Raw genomic sequence first — 18,096 nt, forward strand, 5'->3', positions numbered from 1 at the left:
AGCCTTACCTGCGCTAACACCAGCCACCTGCCTTGAACGGAAAAAAAAGTAAAATCTGTCATAATTAAACTCGGGTAATTCAGTGCCAGACAGTAATAGATACCCCCCTACACCCCCCCCCAAAACATCATGCTCCATCTTCACTATGCTCCACCACTGACGACCGCTGCAGCAGTTTGCCAAGCGGGACACTGACCCAAGCAGACACCCAAAGGACAAAGCAGATGGATGTGCCCCACACGCCACACGCAGCTCTCCCACACGGCGGCAGTAAACTCAACCAACCGTACCCCACGTGCACACATTGGTTCATAATTCTTAATTGCCATGCCAAATCTAGTGTGCACCCATAGAAAACTGTGCCGGGCGTTGATAGAAAACACCACCCTGGCACGGCTCTCGGTAACTCCGCAGAAAAGACAGGGTTTTGAGTCTGTGTGTGTGTGTTTTGTGTGTGCGCAGTTGGAAGAGTAATATAAAATCTCCATAAACAAAAAATATGTGGATTGCCATGACTCAACTGCTGTAAAAAGTTGGGGAGACCCTTGACACACGAGAATTTATTTGAAAGCACTTTGGAACGTTTGTTTTATAACCCACACACCTGGCTAACCCCCCTCTCTCACCTTGGGAAATGAATGTGAATCCAACACAAGTGGCTCCGGCTCCCCAGTATGCTGATAATTATCTCTTGAGTAGAAGGCAACCCAACAAAAGACCTCGGCCTAACAAGAGCTCAAGAGTGAAGACTGTTAAAAAAACAATCCACATGCATTGTTAAGAAGGCTCGAGCAATCACACAGGTTGATAAGTTGAATAAAATATTTTAATGATATTTTAATTTTACCAGGTAAGGCCCACTGAGCTATATAGCTCTTTTCAGAAGTGACCTGGCTGCAATGACAGCTCAATGAATGGTTTGTTACATGAACTTTAAAGCAGCCCAATACTCTAAAAAGCATGTTTCTAAATGTGTAGGGAAGAATCCATGTGAGTAGGGGAGAGAACATCCAAACTCCAAATATACACAATTGGAGTAAACACAAAAATCATCGCCCCCGTCTAGAAAATATTTGCAGAAACCTCCTTAAAAAATAGTCAAGAGACTCAATGAGACTTTTCTTGGTAAACAAGATTAGAAATAATAATAAAGCTAACAGAATATTTATTTTAAAAATCTCTCTTGAAGAACGCAAGGAAAACTGCTTGCACAATTTATAACCCGATCCTATTGCCATATAGGCAACACAAATCCATCCAAAAATAATCTGGATGAGTTAACGGTGTCAGCGTGGTGTCTGTGAGCCAGGACTGATACAACGCAAGAACATGTGAAGGGAGTATGCCCACACCATTTTCAATGCTGTTCAGCATTGAATGTGCTGGGGTCACCGAATGCACCGGCCCTCCGTGCTGCGATTGTCACGGTGTGACCGCCCACCATTGCCCAATGCCATCAAGCGCAAGCCTCCTCTTAAGAGGTCTGTGCAGACCCATGCCAGCACTTTTAGGTTGCCACAGCAATGGGGTCCAGGATTTCGCTGCACCACATTAGTCCCGTCGCCTCTCGCATCGCCAGCACTTTCATCCTGCCCAAAGAGGATTCTAGAGTGTACAGTGGCTGGAAAAGGGAGCCACTTAACCCAGAGATATACAGAAACACACGTATTTTCACATAAAAAGACAAAGATTCTCCCCCGCCCCCCCCACCCCAACCTCTTTCGCAAGCAAGACTGAGGGCAAGTACTTTGAGGAAAGCACAGTCCATGGAGTGGGTAGTGGGGCCACCACAACACCCTGCCACCTTTGTCTCCCAGTGTTTACACATCGCTGCAGATATTTTAAGGCTGCGTCGACCTAGGGGAGGCCCAGGAATATTTCAGATAATCGCCACTGTTTAATGGTCGTAAGCAGGAGTTGAACCCAGGTCGCTGGGTTCGTACCACAGTGCACTAACTACGACACCACCACTCCCCCACTTTCACATACTCGGGCACGCAATGTAGTATTTGTGAAGCTGACTATTCTCGTGAATGCTACATCTGATTGAAAACATTATGAATTGGACGCTTCATAGCGTAGCTAAATTCCACACAGAACCATCAATGCTTGCACGCGAAACTTTCACGCTTGCTTGAGAATAGCATTAAGATCTTCAAGACGTTGCTGGAGAAGACTTCTATTATTGGCACGGTAACCATGGTTTTTAAAATAATGTTGCTTGCAAACGATCATTGCTCTTCATGGTGAATGTTATTGCAGACAAAAAAAATAACACCTGCCAGAATTTACAGCTCTTATTATCTTCATGTACAGTGGATGTGTATATATATTTCATAAGTTACTGCCAATGATAATCCATGAATAAAATGCAAATTAGTAAATTATTTTCTTGTTAGCCTATTTTAGCATCTTCACTATTACGTGCTGCCCTCTTGTGTTGGTATTAACAGACAGCCCAATTTCTAAATACATTTACGAGGAGCAGAATATTTCGCTCCAAAAATCTTGGTAATGTTAAGACTTGAACACACTGACCAAAGCTAAATTGAGAAAATATGCTCCCAAGAGAAAAAAGTCCCTATTGACAATTGCTACGATTTTATCACCACTTTTTATCTTCTTTCACTCACTCATTGGCATCTGTGATATCTTGTACATTTTGAGAGCCTATCTCAAGGGATAAAAGATTGCCAGAATGACCGTGGGAAATCTCATCACGATGACTTTTCGGAAATAAAAACGAATTGATGGTACTTAGAACACCGACTGATGCTTGGCAAATGTAAACTAATAATCCAAGGTTTCCAAAACAAAAAACACAATCTATTATTAATGAAGAACCTTTGAGGTTTCGTCGCAATAACTGAGAATGTGTCTCAAGAACTACATGAAATCCAACTTAGGTGGGGGGGGGGGGGGGGGGTTAGGCACAACTTCAAACAAATTTCACGCCAGTGTCATAACACGTCATCATAATATATCATCTCCAAAGTTTAACACACTCTTCCCAATACTTCAATGACTTTTCCAGAGAGCACAATGTCAACATTCGCCATCTTTTAAGCTGAAAATTCAAGGGGTGCGCAGTTGTGTGTCGTGCACCCTATGATCTCCATGTTGGACTACATTGGTAGGTAGCCAGCCAGCCAGAGACATATGAACAAAAAAACTGTAATTGCATAGTGACAAATGCATTTAAAGAAAAGTTGATGAAATACATTTTCCTTCAAAAGCAAAAAATATAAACCAATGCCAACCATCCAAAGCAGTGAAAAGTTGTTGCTCTATAAATGTAAAATCTTGCAAAGAAGTGCATAATTATATAACGCTAAACTACACACATACATAATAATGGTGCGTGCATACACGTTGTATGCAGTCGAGGATGTACATTAAAATTACAAACACTCGTGTGGAAACCACCCGAGATGGCAGCCGTAATTGATTTGTGGTCAAGCACCCATGGGGACCTGTGAAAATCATTTTTTTGAGGCCATCACACGAGATCCTGCTTGCCTCAATATCGCTGCAGCCAGAGCAATATAAACACGGTTTATTGCAAGTGCTGCAAGCCTGAACTCCCACAGAGGGCAAAAACAAACAAAAGCACCCAGCAAATGCTGAAAGATTACAATCTTTCATTTAGATACTTAAAATACCAATAATGTCACACAGAATGCACCTGATCTCGCAACCTAAGCAGGCCTGAGCCTGAATAGTGCTTGAGATGGGCGATCACCCAGCAGCAAGCCAGGCTGCAATTGGTGGCACGGAGCTGTGCTATGTGGCAGTCAGCAGTGCATTCAAATCCATTGCTATACTGTACTTCTATGCTCCTGCGGCTCAGCTCACTACCCACGCTCCAGAGACATGACTATCCTTAGCAGAAGAATGCCAAATTGGACGAAGGAAAATTCTTGGTCGGTCATGACAGAGACGTTTAGAAGAGGATCTTTAAGGCATCAACTCAAAGGCAGGAAAGTGCATGAATTGTAAGTATTGATGCTCGTGTGAACGGGAGCAAAGATTTCCATCTGGGCACATACATAGAAGTATGGAGTGAAGTGTATATGTATGGGGCTCAATTACCACCAAATTAGGACAGAAAGAACTTATAGCTGCCAGGAAGATGAACAAACCCACAGTTATTTGGGCACATCAATAGATCCAACAAACCAAACCCATCCACAACAAGGCAATATCGAAGGTACTAGAAACAGAGGGAGCGCCAAAGGAAAACTGAGTACAAAATACATTCTAGTCTGTTTACATTACAGCACAATAGTTACCTTCTATCTATCTAATGCTTCTGTAACTTAATTTTCTAACTGTATTATGATCAGTCTAAAAATAATCTGCCCACGGCCGACTTATGCAAGAGGAAAGGGGCCATCCATTTAATATGTACGCATGAAGGGGGGAGTTAACCCAAATGTGTCCGCTTGCGTATGGGGGGGTCTACTCACAATGTACGTAAGCAGAGGAAACGGGGGGGGGGGGGGGGGAAGCCTCGATAATAATTTATCTAAATTGGCCTTCAAATGATGAGTTAGATAGTCCGGCGGTGGACTGTTTGCTTAAACACGTTAATATTATTAATCCTTGATCGTTTCTGCGTGGATTAAATACCAGTTGTTCTATAGGATTTTGAGGGGGGGTGCGTCAGGCGTACGTAAGCCGGTGGGGGGGGGGGGGGTGTAAAAAGTATGTGTGCGTACAAGGAGAGGGGAGAGGGGTAAAATTTTGACATATTTTTGCATACGTACTAAATGGATGGCCCCAAATGTATTATTTAATAGTGATTTATGTTCGTGCGACATTTCCAATTTCTCACGTGACAGTTGCGTTTGTTCCGATTTCTCATTCCTTCACTGGTGTACTTTATTTGCTTTGTATTTGTTATGTTGGCGACCAAGATCACTAAAGCATATCAATACAATCCTTGGTCTCTGAGTTCTCACCTGATTAAATAACCACCCCCCCCCCGACCCCCCCAGTAACTTGAAACTCGACTTGGATTCAGATCCTTGGCACTGCAGGCGGCTGCTGATCGGCAAGGCCGAGGACCGTGCGGGGGGGGGGGGGGGTGCAGTTGAAAGGGGAGATCGCGACCAGAGCTGCCCAACACGCGCAGTGCCCCCCCCAATGACCTCGTCGTTTAAACCGGGCATGGGAGACGGATGAACGCAAGCAACATCGGGATTCTGCTGAATCTCGCTCCTGCGTAGCGGCGTCTTTACCTGCGAGCACGCGGTTGACGGAAGCGTGGGTTGCGAGGCCCGGCTGCCCCCGCTCGTGAAAGATGCCCGCGTAAGGTAAGTAGTCCGGCAACAGGAACCGCCTGCACAGCACAACACAGCAGAGACGAAACAAAGTTTTTATAGCACCTGCATTTAAAAACTCAATCCAACTCCAGGGAGAAGAGAATGGTGGGTAAAGATCATCCTGTCACAGTGGATCACATGAACTCACAGCGTCTCACCAAAAGATGTATAGCCTTTAACAGACTTTTGCGTCGAGTGATAGGTAGCGAGCACCTATGAATGCCGGCACACAAAAGGGGGTGGGTGGCCAGCACCACGCTCAGCCACATTTGTCTCCCAAGTGGCGATATTAACACATCGCACCAGGTGCTCCGTTTAGGCTGAGTCGACCTAGGGGAGGCCCAGGACCAGTTTAGATATTTGTTAGTGGTGTTGGCTGTGAGCGGGAATTTAACTCGGGTCGCCAGGTTTGCAGCGCAGCACGCTAGCCACTGCGCCACCGCTCCCCATACCACACTCTATATATACATACACACACGATGTTTCTGTGATACTGCATTGGTCGTGGAACACAAGCAAAAATAACAAAAACATTAGTCAATAATACTACCCTAAGAGAGTGACCTCTCTGCTTTGGAGGGCCATTTCTTGAAAATGTCACCTTTTGTATTTTTGTTCCTTTTAGGACAGGGTTATTGGTAAATATGTTCTAGCTTTTTGATATTTATCACAATATGCATGCGCTACACCACCTATAGCATATATCCATACACACACATGAAGCAGATGCCTGACGGATGCATGTTTATTCTGGGATAGTGTGCAAGGCTTTATAAATGCCCAGAGCAAAACATTTTTAATTACGTGCAAGATTCGGCTGTTCGTGCGCCTGAAACAGGTGTTCACATTCAGAATTTGGTGAGGCCGGCAGTAACACAGCCACAGGCTCAAACCAAGCAGTTCCCTGGATTTAGTCATTGACCGAAATAATTTGCTCTAACAGATGGAACTGACTCATGTCCCAAGCCAGCATCACGCAATGCAGTTGCAGAAGCGCTAACAGCCTCGGTGGGATACACGTAGGTGTTGATGGAGTGTTTGTCTCGACTATTAAAACGAATGTGTCATGCCTTAAGCCCGTGGTGAGGAACAAACGAGTATCCCTCTGACTCTCATGAATTACCCACACTTTGGACCGACAAACAGCCCACTAATAATCCCACTATAAAACAGGGCTTTAAATACGACGGCTAATAAAATGAACATATATATACGGACAATGAACTTTACAAGGTGACAAATAAAACAGACAACGCTTCCAATTGAACGACGAGGTTAACCACTTAACCACCTATGAAACAGTGGAAACATTTTTAAAGAGGCCGGTATGTTTGGTAAAGAGACTTAACTGTCAATAAGACAATACACTGAGGCGCTGCAAGAAGTCGATAAACCCAATCAAAGCTCGCGGCAAACCCGGCCAATCCGCAGTCGTTGGAGGCCAAGTGGTTATGCACTTTCAGAGCCAACGCAGGGACGCGTCAGCCCCTGCGCCTTATCGGATGTCGAGGTGTATTTACAGTCACGACACCAAGCTCAGGGGACACAGGGACTGTGACTCAGTGCCTCCATCTCAGTTAATTTTCCCCACTCGCTGCGGAGACCTCCCGGTGCCTACTCCATCGGGGTTCACGTGCTGCTGGCGCAATGGCTGGAAGCTCGCATCCGGCAACACAAATGCACCGGTTGGAGTCCCACGCCCGACGCTTCCATAGCATCTCCCGATGTGCAATAAATGTTCTTCTTGGTTCTTTCGGTAAAGTCACGTAAAATGGAAATAATAAAATAATAAAACATAATTAAATAATTCTCACGACGTTTATTATGTTTTATTTTTATTATTTTATTATTTCCATTCTACGTGACTTTACCGAAAGAACCAAGAAGATGAATCCCTGCAGTCACGAAAGCTTTAAATCGAAAAGTGCAATAAATGCTTAGTCTACAGCCAAATCCCCCCACAAAATGGAAATTACACACGCTCGCTGGTGTAAATGCTAAGCACCCCGCTCTTAAAAACTGTAAGCCACTGCTGTGTTAATGCAAAGAAGTCTTTGTCTTCAGTGTCTAAATATCCCACAAGAGGGCAATGCGGTGATTATAGTTTAAAAGACGTTCAACTAAACACTCTTTATGAAAGCACTCATCGCCACATAGCCTTAATAACAAAACAAGCTTCCCTGGCATTGGTGCAGTATTTGCAGTTGCTTTAAAAAACACACAAATACACACATTTCGGCTATGGAAGCGGCATCGGAAAGGTCTACCATCAACTTTGGCGACTGAAACATTGCGGACATATAAAGCAACGTTTGGCTCCTTAAAATAGTTGCGTAAAGATACGTGATGCAGCAGTTATTTTGTTATGTAAGCTTGCCAAAGAAGTTAATCAGCAGGTCTCGACATCATTGTGGGGCGCTGTCCCCAGTCAAAGAGCGTGACTGAATTTTACGGCTTTCCATAAAGCATCGTGACGGTGGTGGGGGCCTGGTGATGATACGCTGGCGATTGCGGCGGGCTCCACCTCGGGCCGTTCTAACAAATGACCTGTCGGAGGTAACGTCATGCGCGGAGGCTCGCCTGTATAAATGGCAGGGCTTAATCTCTAAGGTAATCTGACAAATGCACTTCCGCCAGCTGGTCCCCTCACCTTCCTCAACAAACCCATACAACCTCCACACTGCTGTGGCACGTATAGGTGAGCGCAATAAAAAACAAGTATAACCCGTAAAAACAAAGTTTTTAACTATAAATCCTTTATATGCGTGGCGGCTAGAGTCCTCTCGTCCTCTGGCTTGAGATGGCTGCCACCTATGGGTCAGATGATTGTCTGCCACCATTAAGCAATTGGTAATTAAATATTTAATTTGTTTTCCCTAAACAGTGTAAAATTTTTGATTTTTTTTTTCACGAAAATTAATTGTCACGCACAACGAGTCTGTGTGGAAAATGTCGGCTCGATTGGATCACGGGAAGTGGGTTAAAAAACGACCGAAATATTTGCACGGTCCTAAGCAAGCACGCAAGCAAGCAAGCACGCAAGCAAGCAAGCAAGCACGCGAACTTAATATAAAGGATTTAAAAAACAATTATTCAGAGCACCTTCCTCAATCCACTGCTGGATGAAGGTCTCCCCCATGCCGGGTTTTGGCAATTACGATACTTCACCACGCTCATCAGTGTGGGTTGGTCGAGTGGGGAGCAGGGTAACAACCCACCACCGCTTCAAATATCACTTGCCACTGATATTAGCCATTGTCTGGAATCAAACTCAAGTCACAGGCTTCATAGCGTAGTGCACTAACCACCGTGCCACCACTCGCTCACTAAACTAAATTGTGTCTGCCTCAATGGAACTACACAAGGAACGGGAGGTGAAACGAATCACCTCCCTGGCACTTTATGAATTTCCATGACACAATTAGATTTTGTTTTTACATTGTGGCGACTGTAGTGGCCTCTAGTGGCTGGAGGGGGCACATGATCCGATTGCATACATTTATGAATCTAAAAAAACATTGATTCTTCGACGTGTGGTTTAATGTTATTTGTTGGCTTACGAATCGATATTAATTGATGAATTGATGCAATGTTACTTACAACCCTACTAGGAACCCACCTGGGGCTTTACAGCTCAACATCAATTGACCAATCAAAGTGCTGCCCAAATGCCAATTCCTGTTCTTGAACTGAAGCACACGCTCGTGTTTTCTTTTTGTACGCAAAGATTGCAATGGCAAAATATGATTACAGGGCCAATTCAACCCACACAATGGAGAAACCTTGCACTCACATCACACTGCAACAATTTAGCATCTCATAATAACGGCAGATTTCACAGGACACGATGCTCTCGTGATTATAGCAAAGGCACAACCACCGATCATTACCGCTAGGAACATTGAGAAATTATACAGTTGCCGACATCACACACAAAAACGGCTTTCCTCGATTTACCATATTCAGTAGTGCCTTTATCGCATCGCGGCGGCGATTAAAATTCGCCGCACCGTTGTTTATTTATTAATATTCTAATTATCTGGCTGCATATTGAAATGTAATTAGTTTTACCACGCACGTTTTTGGGAACAATAGTCTTCCTCGGGAAGCGTTTATTTATCGTCTCACAAAATCCAATGGCCGTCTTTCACGGAGAACTAATCAGCAGCAGCATCATTGAGCATGTTACCCTTTGGCAGGACAGTGGATGTGTGTTTATTCTGGAGAAATGTGTAAAATGCGTCTCGTAAGATACACCCATGGAGAACTCCTAATCAGAAATTTGACACATCACACCTCTCCGATCACCCCGCTGGGGAACGGTAGTCTTAATCTTTCTTACCCCATCTCTCCCAGAGGCTAAAGCCATTTCGGCACCGTAATTAAATTAAAGCAAGAACATTTTTACTTGGTTATTGCAAAGTATGGCTCCAAAATCTCTAGCACCTGTTGTTTTTGGATCTTCTACCAAAAACAGGACGGAGGAAAAAGGCTACGCAGATCTGTTACTGTGATAGCCAACACGATGAGGAATGTTTCCTCTACATAGGTCTGAGATTTTGGGTCTTCACAACACGCAGTTATTTATTAATTCGGTGTTTAACACAACTGTACAAGAGCTGGCTACTACAGTTTTTAAATGTACATGTTGTAGATAACTTGGACAGCAGTCTTTGTGTACCAAAAAAACCAGGCCAAACATGGTTCTCAACAATATGTTGACAAAAACACATTGAAACTGATCCCTCTTTTTTGGCCAGACTAAATTATCGATTAACGATTCACCTGGAATGCACCTGAACCTGTCAGATCTCGGAAGGTAAGCAAGGTTTGAGTCTGGATATTGCAAGGATGGGCGGCCACCGTGCATAGCAGGAATTATATGCTGTTGGGCTACGTGGTGGTCCGACAGTGCAGAGAAATCCATTGTTGTACTGTACTTCTATTCCCCCTCATCTACGTATCCCCGCATTCACCAAGCAGCATGGACCAGCGTGGCGAGTTTTGGTCAAATAACCCCCACAATCTGCATGGCTGAGAGGAGGACCTCATACAGCAGTGGATGACACGGGGGCGTTACATGGACACATGTTCATACTATACTCTTTGGTTCTTCCGGTAAGCCACATGGGTAGAAATAAAACAAAATAAATCACTACACTATAATACCCTATTAACACTACTTCGGCTACCTTTGTTTTCAAAAACTTAAGTAAACTCTTGCTGATAACAGCTTCTCTTCACAAGGCAGCAGACATCGTGCACTTCGTAGCAGACATCTCGGCTGTCGCGATTTTCACCTGAAGACAGTGGCTTGTGTTGCTATCGAAACGTCGTGATTTGTTTTATTTCTACCTATGTGACTTATCGAAAGAACCAAAGAGTATGGATTCCTGCAGTCACGAAAGCTTCAAATCTAGTTTGTTCATATTTAGGCAATAGTTTCAATGGAGCCAGGCTCAGGAACGTTCGACTCCCATGTGCTGATGCTGATGCAGTTTTGACGGGCACTCTCGTTAGGGGCCCACATACAGGTGACGGTGATTAAAAGCACACCCCCTAAGCAGTAAATCCAGCTGTGCTTATATCCAAAGTGTGCTTGTAACAGAAGTTGCCTTTCACCTTCCCCGCCCCAAACCCCATTAGTAAAATGGAATATCATAAAGTGCCTATATCCAGCTTCTACTGCACATGAAATGTCACCAATGATAATGTGTACTTAGCAGGAGGAGGCAGGGTGGTGGGGGAGGAGGGGTTGCACCCCTTTACTTTATTATCTTTATTCAATCACAAAATACCTTGCTCAGTAATGACATGAATGCGGGACCATCAATGCCCGTGAAGTGACCCGACTTAAATTCCGAAAATCAAACATCAAACCTGTGAAACAAACAAGATTCAGAGCATCCTTTTCGCAGTAAACGATGGAGGGGGGCCATCGCAGGGCAATGGACGGAGCGTGACCTGGCGCGGAGGAGTTTTCTCATCTCACCTGGGGGTGAAACGGCCGAGGGATGGCACAGGCAGGCGCGATCGGGGAGCAACACGCGGCCGTGATCGCTCGTTCCCGCCATCGCTAGAAGTGGGCCACACACACGGGGGAGAGGAATGGAGAGAGAGAGAGAGACGGAGGAGAACAAGGGAGATGGGTGGGGGCACACAAGGGAGAAGGGGTTGGACGATTGGGAGATGGATCGAATGGATGATGGAATTGGGGTGAAGATGGTGGGAGAACGAGGTAGGGGGGGAGAGGGGAACCAGGTGACTGGAGAAAAACGATCCAACACGTGTGTGTGTGTGAGCGTACAGCTATCTCGACCCACAGGGGTCAGCAGAGACAAAAATTATGTCTGCAGTCAAGCTGTAAGGCCATGAGATAAAGGCCAGCCGGCACACCGTATGTAGGACAAGACTAAATTGAACATAATTAAATAACAGCAAAATAACAAATCATACCCTGACATGTGCTTGTGGTCACGAATATTTTTGCTTTACCTAAACTTTAATGGCGTTAAATAACGCCCGTGGGGTTTTTCCTCTAACGCGTGCGCTTTTCCAAAAAGAAAAACCAGCAGCGCACGAAACAAAACCAACGAGTGCCGTTTACAATATTACTGTGTTTTATGAAACAGGATGACAAAGAAAACAAGTGGCAGGACTGTTCACACAAACCCACCGCACCGTTTTCTGAACTGATTAGCGAGCGCACAGGCACCACCAAACTGCGCCAGAGTTGTGCCGGCTCCCGCGGGGAGGACAAGGGACTACGGGGCAACCCCCCGGCACTGCCGAAACCCACCACGCGTACCCGCTACGCTGGGATAAATCAGGGCTGTTCACCATCATCCTCCGGGGAGGCGCTGTTCTCTCAAGCACCTTGTTTTTTTTTTTAAACCTTCTATTTCCTAGCCACCGGCCCCAGCCTGCCTGCTGCACCCATTACTTACTACGACAGCTTCATTCTCCGAATGCTGCTCTGCCACATCAATCACGGGGGGCCTCAGCGCACAAGGCAGGAGTGCTCAACCACTCTCTATCGAGCCTCTGGCTTGGCTCCTGAAACTTAAAGAGAACCCCCAAAATGACACTGGCATATCTCTTAATGGTCGGTCACTGTACCCCCCAAACCTGTCAATGTGGTTGGCCCAATGAACTGCCTCCAAACCCCAACACCAAAACCATCCACTTCTCGTATGTTTTCCCTCCATTGAAAAACTAAAACTCGAGAAGACTCAAATTTCTCACAATCCACGAGCACTACTTAAAGATGACGGCAAGCACATCGCTAATGTGGAATGTTGTGCATAACCATCAATTCTGCTGGAAGCTATCACAAAGGGCATACAATATGATTGAGTACATTTCAAAAGAAGTTCTGAATGAAAACTACATTACAAAAGCAGAAGCCACAACTCAACAAAATACAGCTGAATAAACACCATAAGCCTTCGGCTTCTGTCATTATAGGCTACGTTAAGCTGCATCAACTACCGAGTTTACTTGTACATGCTGTCTCTTGCATTCTCATAGCGTAATAAGACTACCAATATTATAGAAAAATGCATTCAAAATTCTGCTACATTAAACACTACCTCTCCTCGTCTCGCTATTCTTGTCCACGCTATTTCTATCAAATGTCCTTCCCCTCGAATGCTAAGAAATGCATCCCAGCATTCGTCAAGTTTTTAAAGGAGCCTAAAACAACATTCAAAACACCGTCAAGCCTGGCAAAGTGCAAATACAATACATAGTAGCTGTACAAGTGCATACAAAGATAGCACCGTTGGATACAAATTTATATAACATGTAGCATTAAAAAGTAGTGGTTACTTTCAGAGAGAAAGCCACGTAAAGCGACTGATGAAACAATCAAGTTCAGCCACCATCTGCCAGGTAATTACTTTCATCTATTTTGTTTTATCCATGAACAGTATTATTAGCACTTCCCCAATACAAAATTAATGACAAGATTAAAAGGATCAGCATATATTTTAATAAAGGGCCTTAAAATTCACCTGCATACATGATGGCCTGTGCGGATTTGTCAACATACGGATCATGCCACTGTTCTTGTGTACACAGCCAAGTAAATTAGATATAATTATGCATAGCAGCTTAAAAATACATGTAAAACATTTACATAGAATTACACATAAAACATGCAAAACCTATCACCAATTATAACACCTCCGTTGGCCTCAATAACGAATACAGTAGAGCATTATGCACAAAACAAACTGGTGATTCCTGCAATATTTATTCATACAAACATAAGACGCTTATGTTTTATTAAAGCAGTGCTACCCTCGATGTAATTGCAAAACTGCCCACAAACCGTCACAGCGAATGACGTCACTTGGGCCTGCTTAGCATGTAAAGCTTTGCAGGTTGACCTAAAAACAAAATGCGGCAACAAGCAAACATTGCATTTATTGACATGCATTTTACATGCATATTGGATCACCCGCCTTTGGATAATTTAAATAAGCAACAGCCCTTCACATAAGATTTGCACAGGCATAGCCCCTTTGTCGCACAGAAGTCACAACGGCGACTCCATGAGCGATCACATCCAGTCGCTGCCACTCCGCCACCAATTTCAAAGCTGACAAGGAGCGCAACATTTCTTCGAACGTTACCACTTGGTCCGCGGAATATCAACGCGTTTATTTTTCCATTTGACGCAATCACACCGGTAGCATATGGTGGCAAGTGCACCCGGTTGGATTGGGTGACATTTAGACGCCGCCACACATTCTGTGGGATCTGGGGGCCTTGTAAATAGAAATGCAGTACACGGCGCACAGCTGCAAGCACCGTGGGGGGTCCCTATTATAGCTAATGAGTTTCCACGCAACAGGTGTGCACACGGTATAAATGGCGCACTTATTTACGATGCTAAAAAAAAACTAATATAATAATAACGGCTTCTAATAATGGCTTCGCAAGATACAGAGTCCACTTGCGTACGGCAAATGGCAACTTGCTAATGGAGTAAGCAATTAATTTTCCTAAACGGGGAATGTTTGTTGCAGTATTCCTCGCGCAAACTGTAGGGGGAAAGAAATGGATAACCGAGTCGACTATAAACAGCTTGGGCGTGAGAAACAGTGTCGACAAGAAGCCAAGACAGATGGGCACGGGGTAAGGGCGGGCACCAGGGTGGGATAACAACGGAGAAAGATGACACGGGGACCTAAGTGAATTAAATTTTTATCGAGCTTGATGACACGGAGATAGATATGACATTGAAACTTGTCCCAAATCATATTTTTGTTAACTTGTTATCTAATTTCATAATCAACAAATACATAAACAGCCACATACATAATATATAATGGGGCTTTGCAAGTTAAGCTTTGGGGACAGTGAGCAATGTGGCAGGAAATAAGGAGCACCTGGTACGCTAGGTCTCGCTGTGAATCACTTGAGTCAATGTAAACGACCTCATGTCTCTAGGGCACTGATTGCCAGGCATTACAGGTTGATTGACTATTTAGGAGCTAGGAATGATAAACTACTTTTAAAAAGTCCGTGTTTCAAGATGATATACACTTTGTTTTTGCTATGGCACAAGTCCAAGTCGAAATAATATAGTGAACGGTCAAATAAATGTTTTCAATGGAGACCATTTCGAGACGATTACATACTAAAGCTCCAACAGTATGAGGACACGATATGCTCATACTGATGGAACACACACTATATCCTCAGCACTTAAATGCTTTTCGTGCTCAGGACTTCTTCTCGTCAATTTTCAATACAAAGCAAGTCGCCTTGCCGATTGAAACGCATTAATTTAAATGTCACGTTGAATGTTTAATGCTCGCCACGAACAGGCAGGATTAATGTCACGACATCTGCACAACGGATTATAAATTAGAACAATGTGGTGCAATACCATTATTGGCATGCTGCTTTCAAAAAGCATCGCGGAAGGCAACGCGCTGTTGCTAATTGCCGGCGCAATGCCTAGATGTGAGCTGTGCCTTAGGCAGGCCAATTCATATTTTGTGCATCCTCACGACTCCCTTGTGGCCCTTCAGGAGCTCCGTCTGCATAACCGTTCTCTACCCAAGCCGCCCGAAGGAGTGAGAGGTGATTTACTTTGAAAGACAGCAGTTTGTAATGAAGCATATGCCGGCCAAACGCATGTCCCTGTGGGCCAAACACGTTACTTTGAACAATCAATGTGCTTTTGTAACGCTACAAATTCTAACGAGGACAACTACAACAAAGAGGAAGAACATGGTGGGGTGGAGGGGAAAGAGTGACATACGGGAGACAGTGTCATTTATTCACACATTATCCCTTGATTGGCATGCTCCTTAACCGCCACGGGCCTTTTGTGACTCTTACTCAAGATAAAATAGGCTGACCGGTGATATGAAAATTGCAAGCTGGTCCCTAAAGTAGATTTACAAGCAAACTAGAGGGGCTCAACGCGGCCACAGCAGATGAAGGCCTTGCAGAGCCATATTCTCTTTTTGGCTGGGATAATGGGGGTCACGCTGAGCTGTATTCAAAGTGACAGGCGAGCAAGCGAGGCTCCGTGCACCAATACAGCGCCACCAACACCTTGTTATGACTCGAGATTGTGCGCGCCGGAAAAAGGCACCCAACACTGTTTGGAGAGAGAAATCCTGCACGTGCTTCTAAAGGTAAACAAAACGAGAGAGAAGCTCTCCGTTGCACACTCAGGTTTGTGTCTCGAGTTGTTCGCTCGGTGCGTCCGACGTTCGCTCTAAGCCTCCGGAAGCCTGGTTTGGGAACTGAAGCAGCTCCCGGGCTTGCCGTACAACGCATGCGGCACAACCCAAAAAACCACGTCAGAGAAGTATACAGCACGACCGTAAAAAGCTACGCACGCTGTTTAAAAATTAGGGTTGAGTTTTCTTTGTGGATGGCATCAAGAAGCCTGTTTGCATATCTAGACTAAAGGCGGGCTTACAGATTTAAGATGTAAATGTGCGAGAATGGAACCCAGCAAAGAACTGGGGACAATGTAAAAAAAAGGTAAAAAGTACAAAAGTTGTCACGAAATTTAAAAGTGCACTGTCAAAACAATACAATTTCACAAAAGGGAACCCGTTGAAATATTTTAAAATGGATATTACATAAAAGGAAACGGAAACGCAACAACAAACAAAACACAAATAACTACATCCAAAAATATACAAAAAGGAAAATAAATGTTTGAAATGAAAATCTTCAAAGAGAGACTTCAATACATCAAACACATAACTCTCTGCGTTCGTTTTGGAGTTATTGCACTCAGGTGGGAATGTGCTGCATTTTTCAAGAAATCAAAATGTGCATCACTTGATACAAAACTAAACGGCAATTTGAACCTATCTGCATAGGTTCATCCGTCTTGAGAAAAAAAACGACGAAAAAAGGGATGAGTATCAGAAAACAAATTAACCTTTTTCACAGCTGCATGGGATACACATTCTGGCAATTTCGGTTTGCTTTTGTTAACTTAATTGGGTGACAAAACAGCTCCACTCCTGTTAAGATACAATTAAATAACAATTTTCAATTTGTCTTATTTATCTACCTAAGGGCATGCGAGAGATTAAAAAACACTCATTTGCAAAGATAAATCAAGGAGGATTATACAAAGGCGTACACATATTGTATTAACATTTAAATGTAGGTATTGCATTATGCCTTTGACCAATCCCATCCCATTCTAGGAAGCTAAGCAGGACTGAACCTGGATAGTGCTTAGATAGGCAGCCACCAGGCAAAACAGATCGTTATAGGCCGTGGCACTACGTGCTGGGTGGCAGACAGCTAAAAAAGACATTGTGGTACTGCACACCAATATCCTCGCCTTCACTCACCCCACACTGGCCAGCGTGTACCCCAAAAACACCCCCCAGCGACACGCAGTGTTGGGGAGGCCCTCATCTAGCAGTGGATTGACAAAAATGACTGCACCGCACATGCGGAGATGCAAGATGAAATTGGAGAGTTTGGAGGTCAATAAATAAATAGACAAGAAAATGGGAAAGGCCTTTGCCAAGCAGTGGGGAGTGAAATGCTGCCAACAACAACAGCAACTGTCTATCCAGCATCGTCTTTTGCACGTTGCATTCGGCCTGCAAATCACTCCCTTACCGAGTGACTCCTGATTATCTCAAATCCCCCCTTTTGTTCTGGCGTCGTGAGATGCGCTCCGAGGCACAGTATGATGATGGTGGTTGCTGTCAGAGAGGAAGGGTGAAGAGAGGTGGGGGCGGCAAAATGTGGCGGCACTCACTCGGGTTCATCGTCGTCGTTGAGCCCCGTATGGGACACGGCTGGGGGCGCGGCGCCCCCTCCCCGTGCCGCACGTGCTGGTAGCGCAGAACGCGCTGCCGGATGCTGTCCCTGCGCGTCAGGTGCTGGATGAGCCGCTGGGCGTAGTAGGCAGCGGGAGACAGCCTACCCATGGCAGTACCACCACCACCGTCGATGACGATCGATTAATAACACCAACAACAGTTTCAAACACGCCGAGTTGTCTTGGGAGAGATGCAACTTCATGGATTCTATCAGAATGTCGAATTGTCTGGCGGAGGCATAAATTGATGGCTGACTTACATCGTCCTCCTTGTCAATCAACTGCTTGGATTGGTTCTTTTTTAGTTACGTTCATTTTGTTGAAACCAGGTGAGAAATAAAGAGGCCAGGATGGTCTAATTTTCAAGGGTGGTCTGGGTCATCAAAACAACAACAGTAAAGCCTGGATTAAGGTTTTCCCACACGTCAGGAGGCGTTT

The 18,096-nt window shown here is 44.6% G+C and overlaps 1 protein-coding gene across 1 annotated transcript in view; it reads right to left on the reverse strand.

Annotated features, from left to right (window-relative positions):
- Positions 1–17,767, reverse strand: part of LOC133350393 (activating molecule in BECN1-regulated autophagy protein 1-like) — a gene marked incomplete at its 3' end in the record, with an annotated part of 43,149 nt that extends 25,382 nt beyond the window's left edge. The window contains exons 1-4 of the mRNA XM_061564727.1: positions 17,764–17,767; positions 17,596–17,671; positions 11,320–11,403; positions 5,244–5,344 (exon numbers count right to left, since the gene is read on the reverse strand). Of these exons, the coding sequence (XP_061420711.1) occupies positions 5,244–5,344; positions 11,320–11,403; positions 17,596–17,671; positions 17,764–17,767 (265 nt within the window). The remainder of the gene's footprint in view (positions 1–5,243; positions 5,345–11,319; positions 11,404–17,595; positions 17,672–17,763) is intronic.
- Positions 17,768–18,096: the final 329 nt, after the last annotated feature.

The sequence above is a fragment of the Lethenteron reissneri genome, chromosome 33 (assembly GCF_015708825.2).
Source record: "Lethenteron reissneri isolate LAM-NWPU_2019-01 chromosome 33, ASM1570882v1, whole genome shotgun sequence".
Taxonomy (NCBI): domain Eukaryota; kingdom Metazoa; phylum Chordata; class Hyperoartia; order Petromyzontiformes; family Petromyzontidae; genus Lethenteron; species Lethenteron reissneri.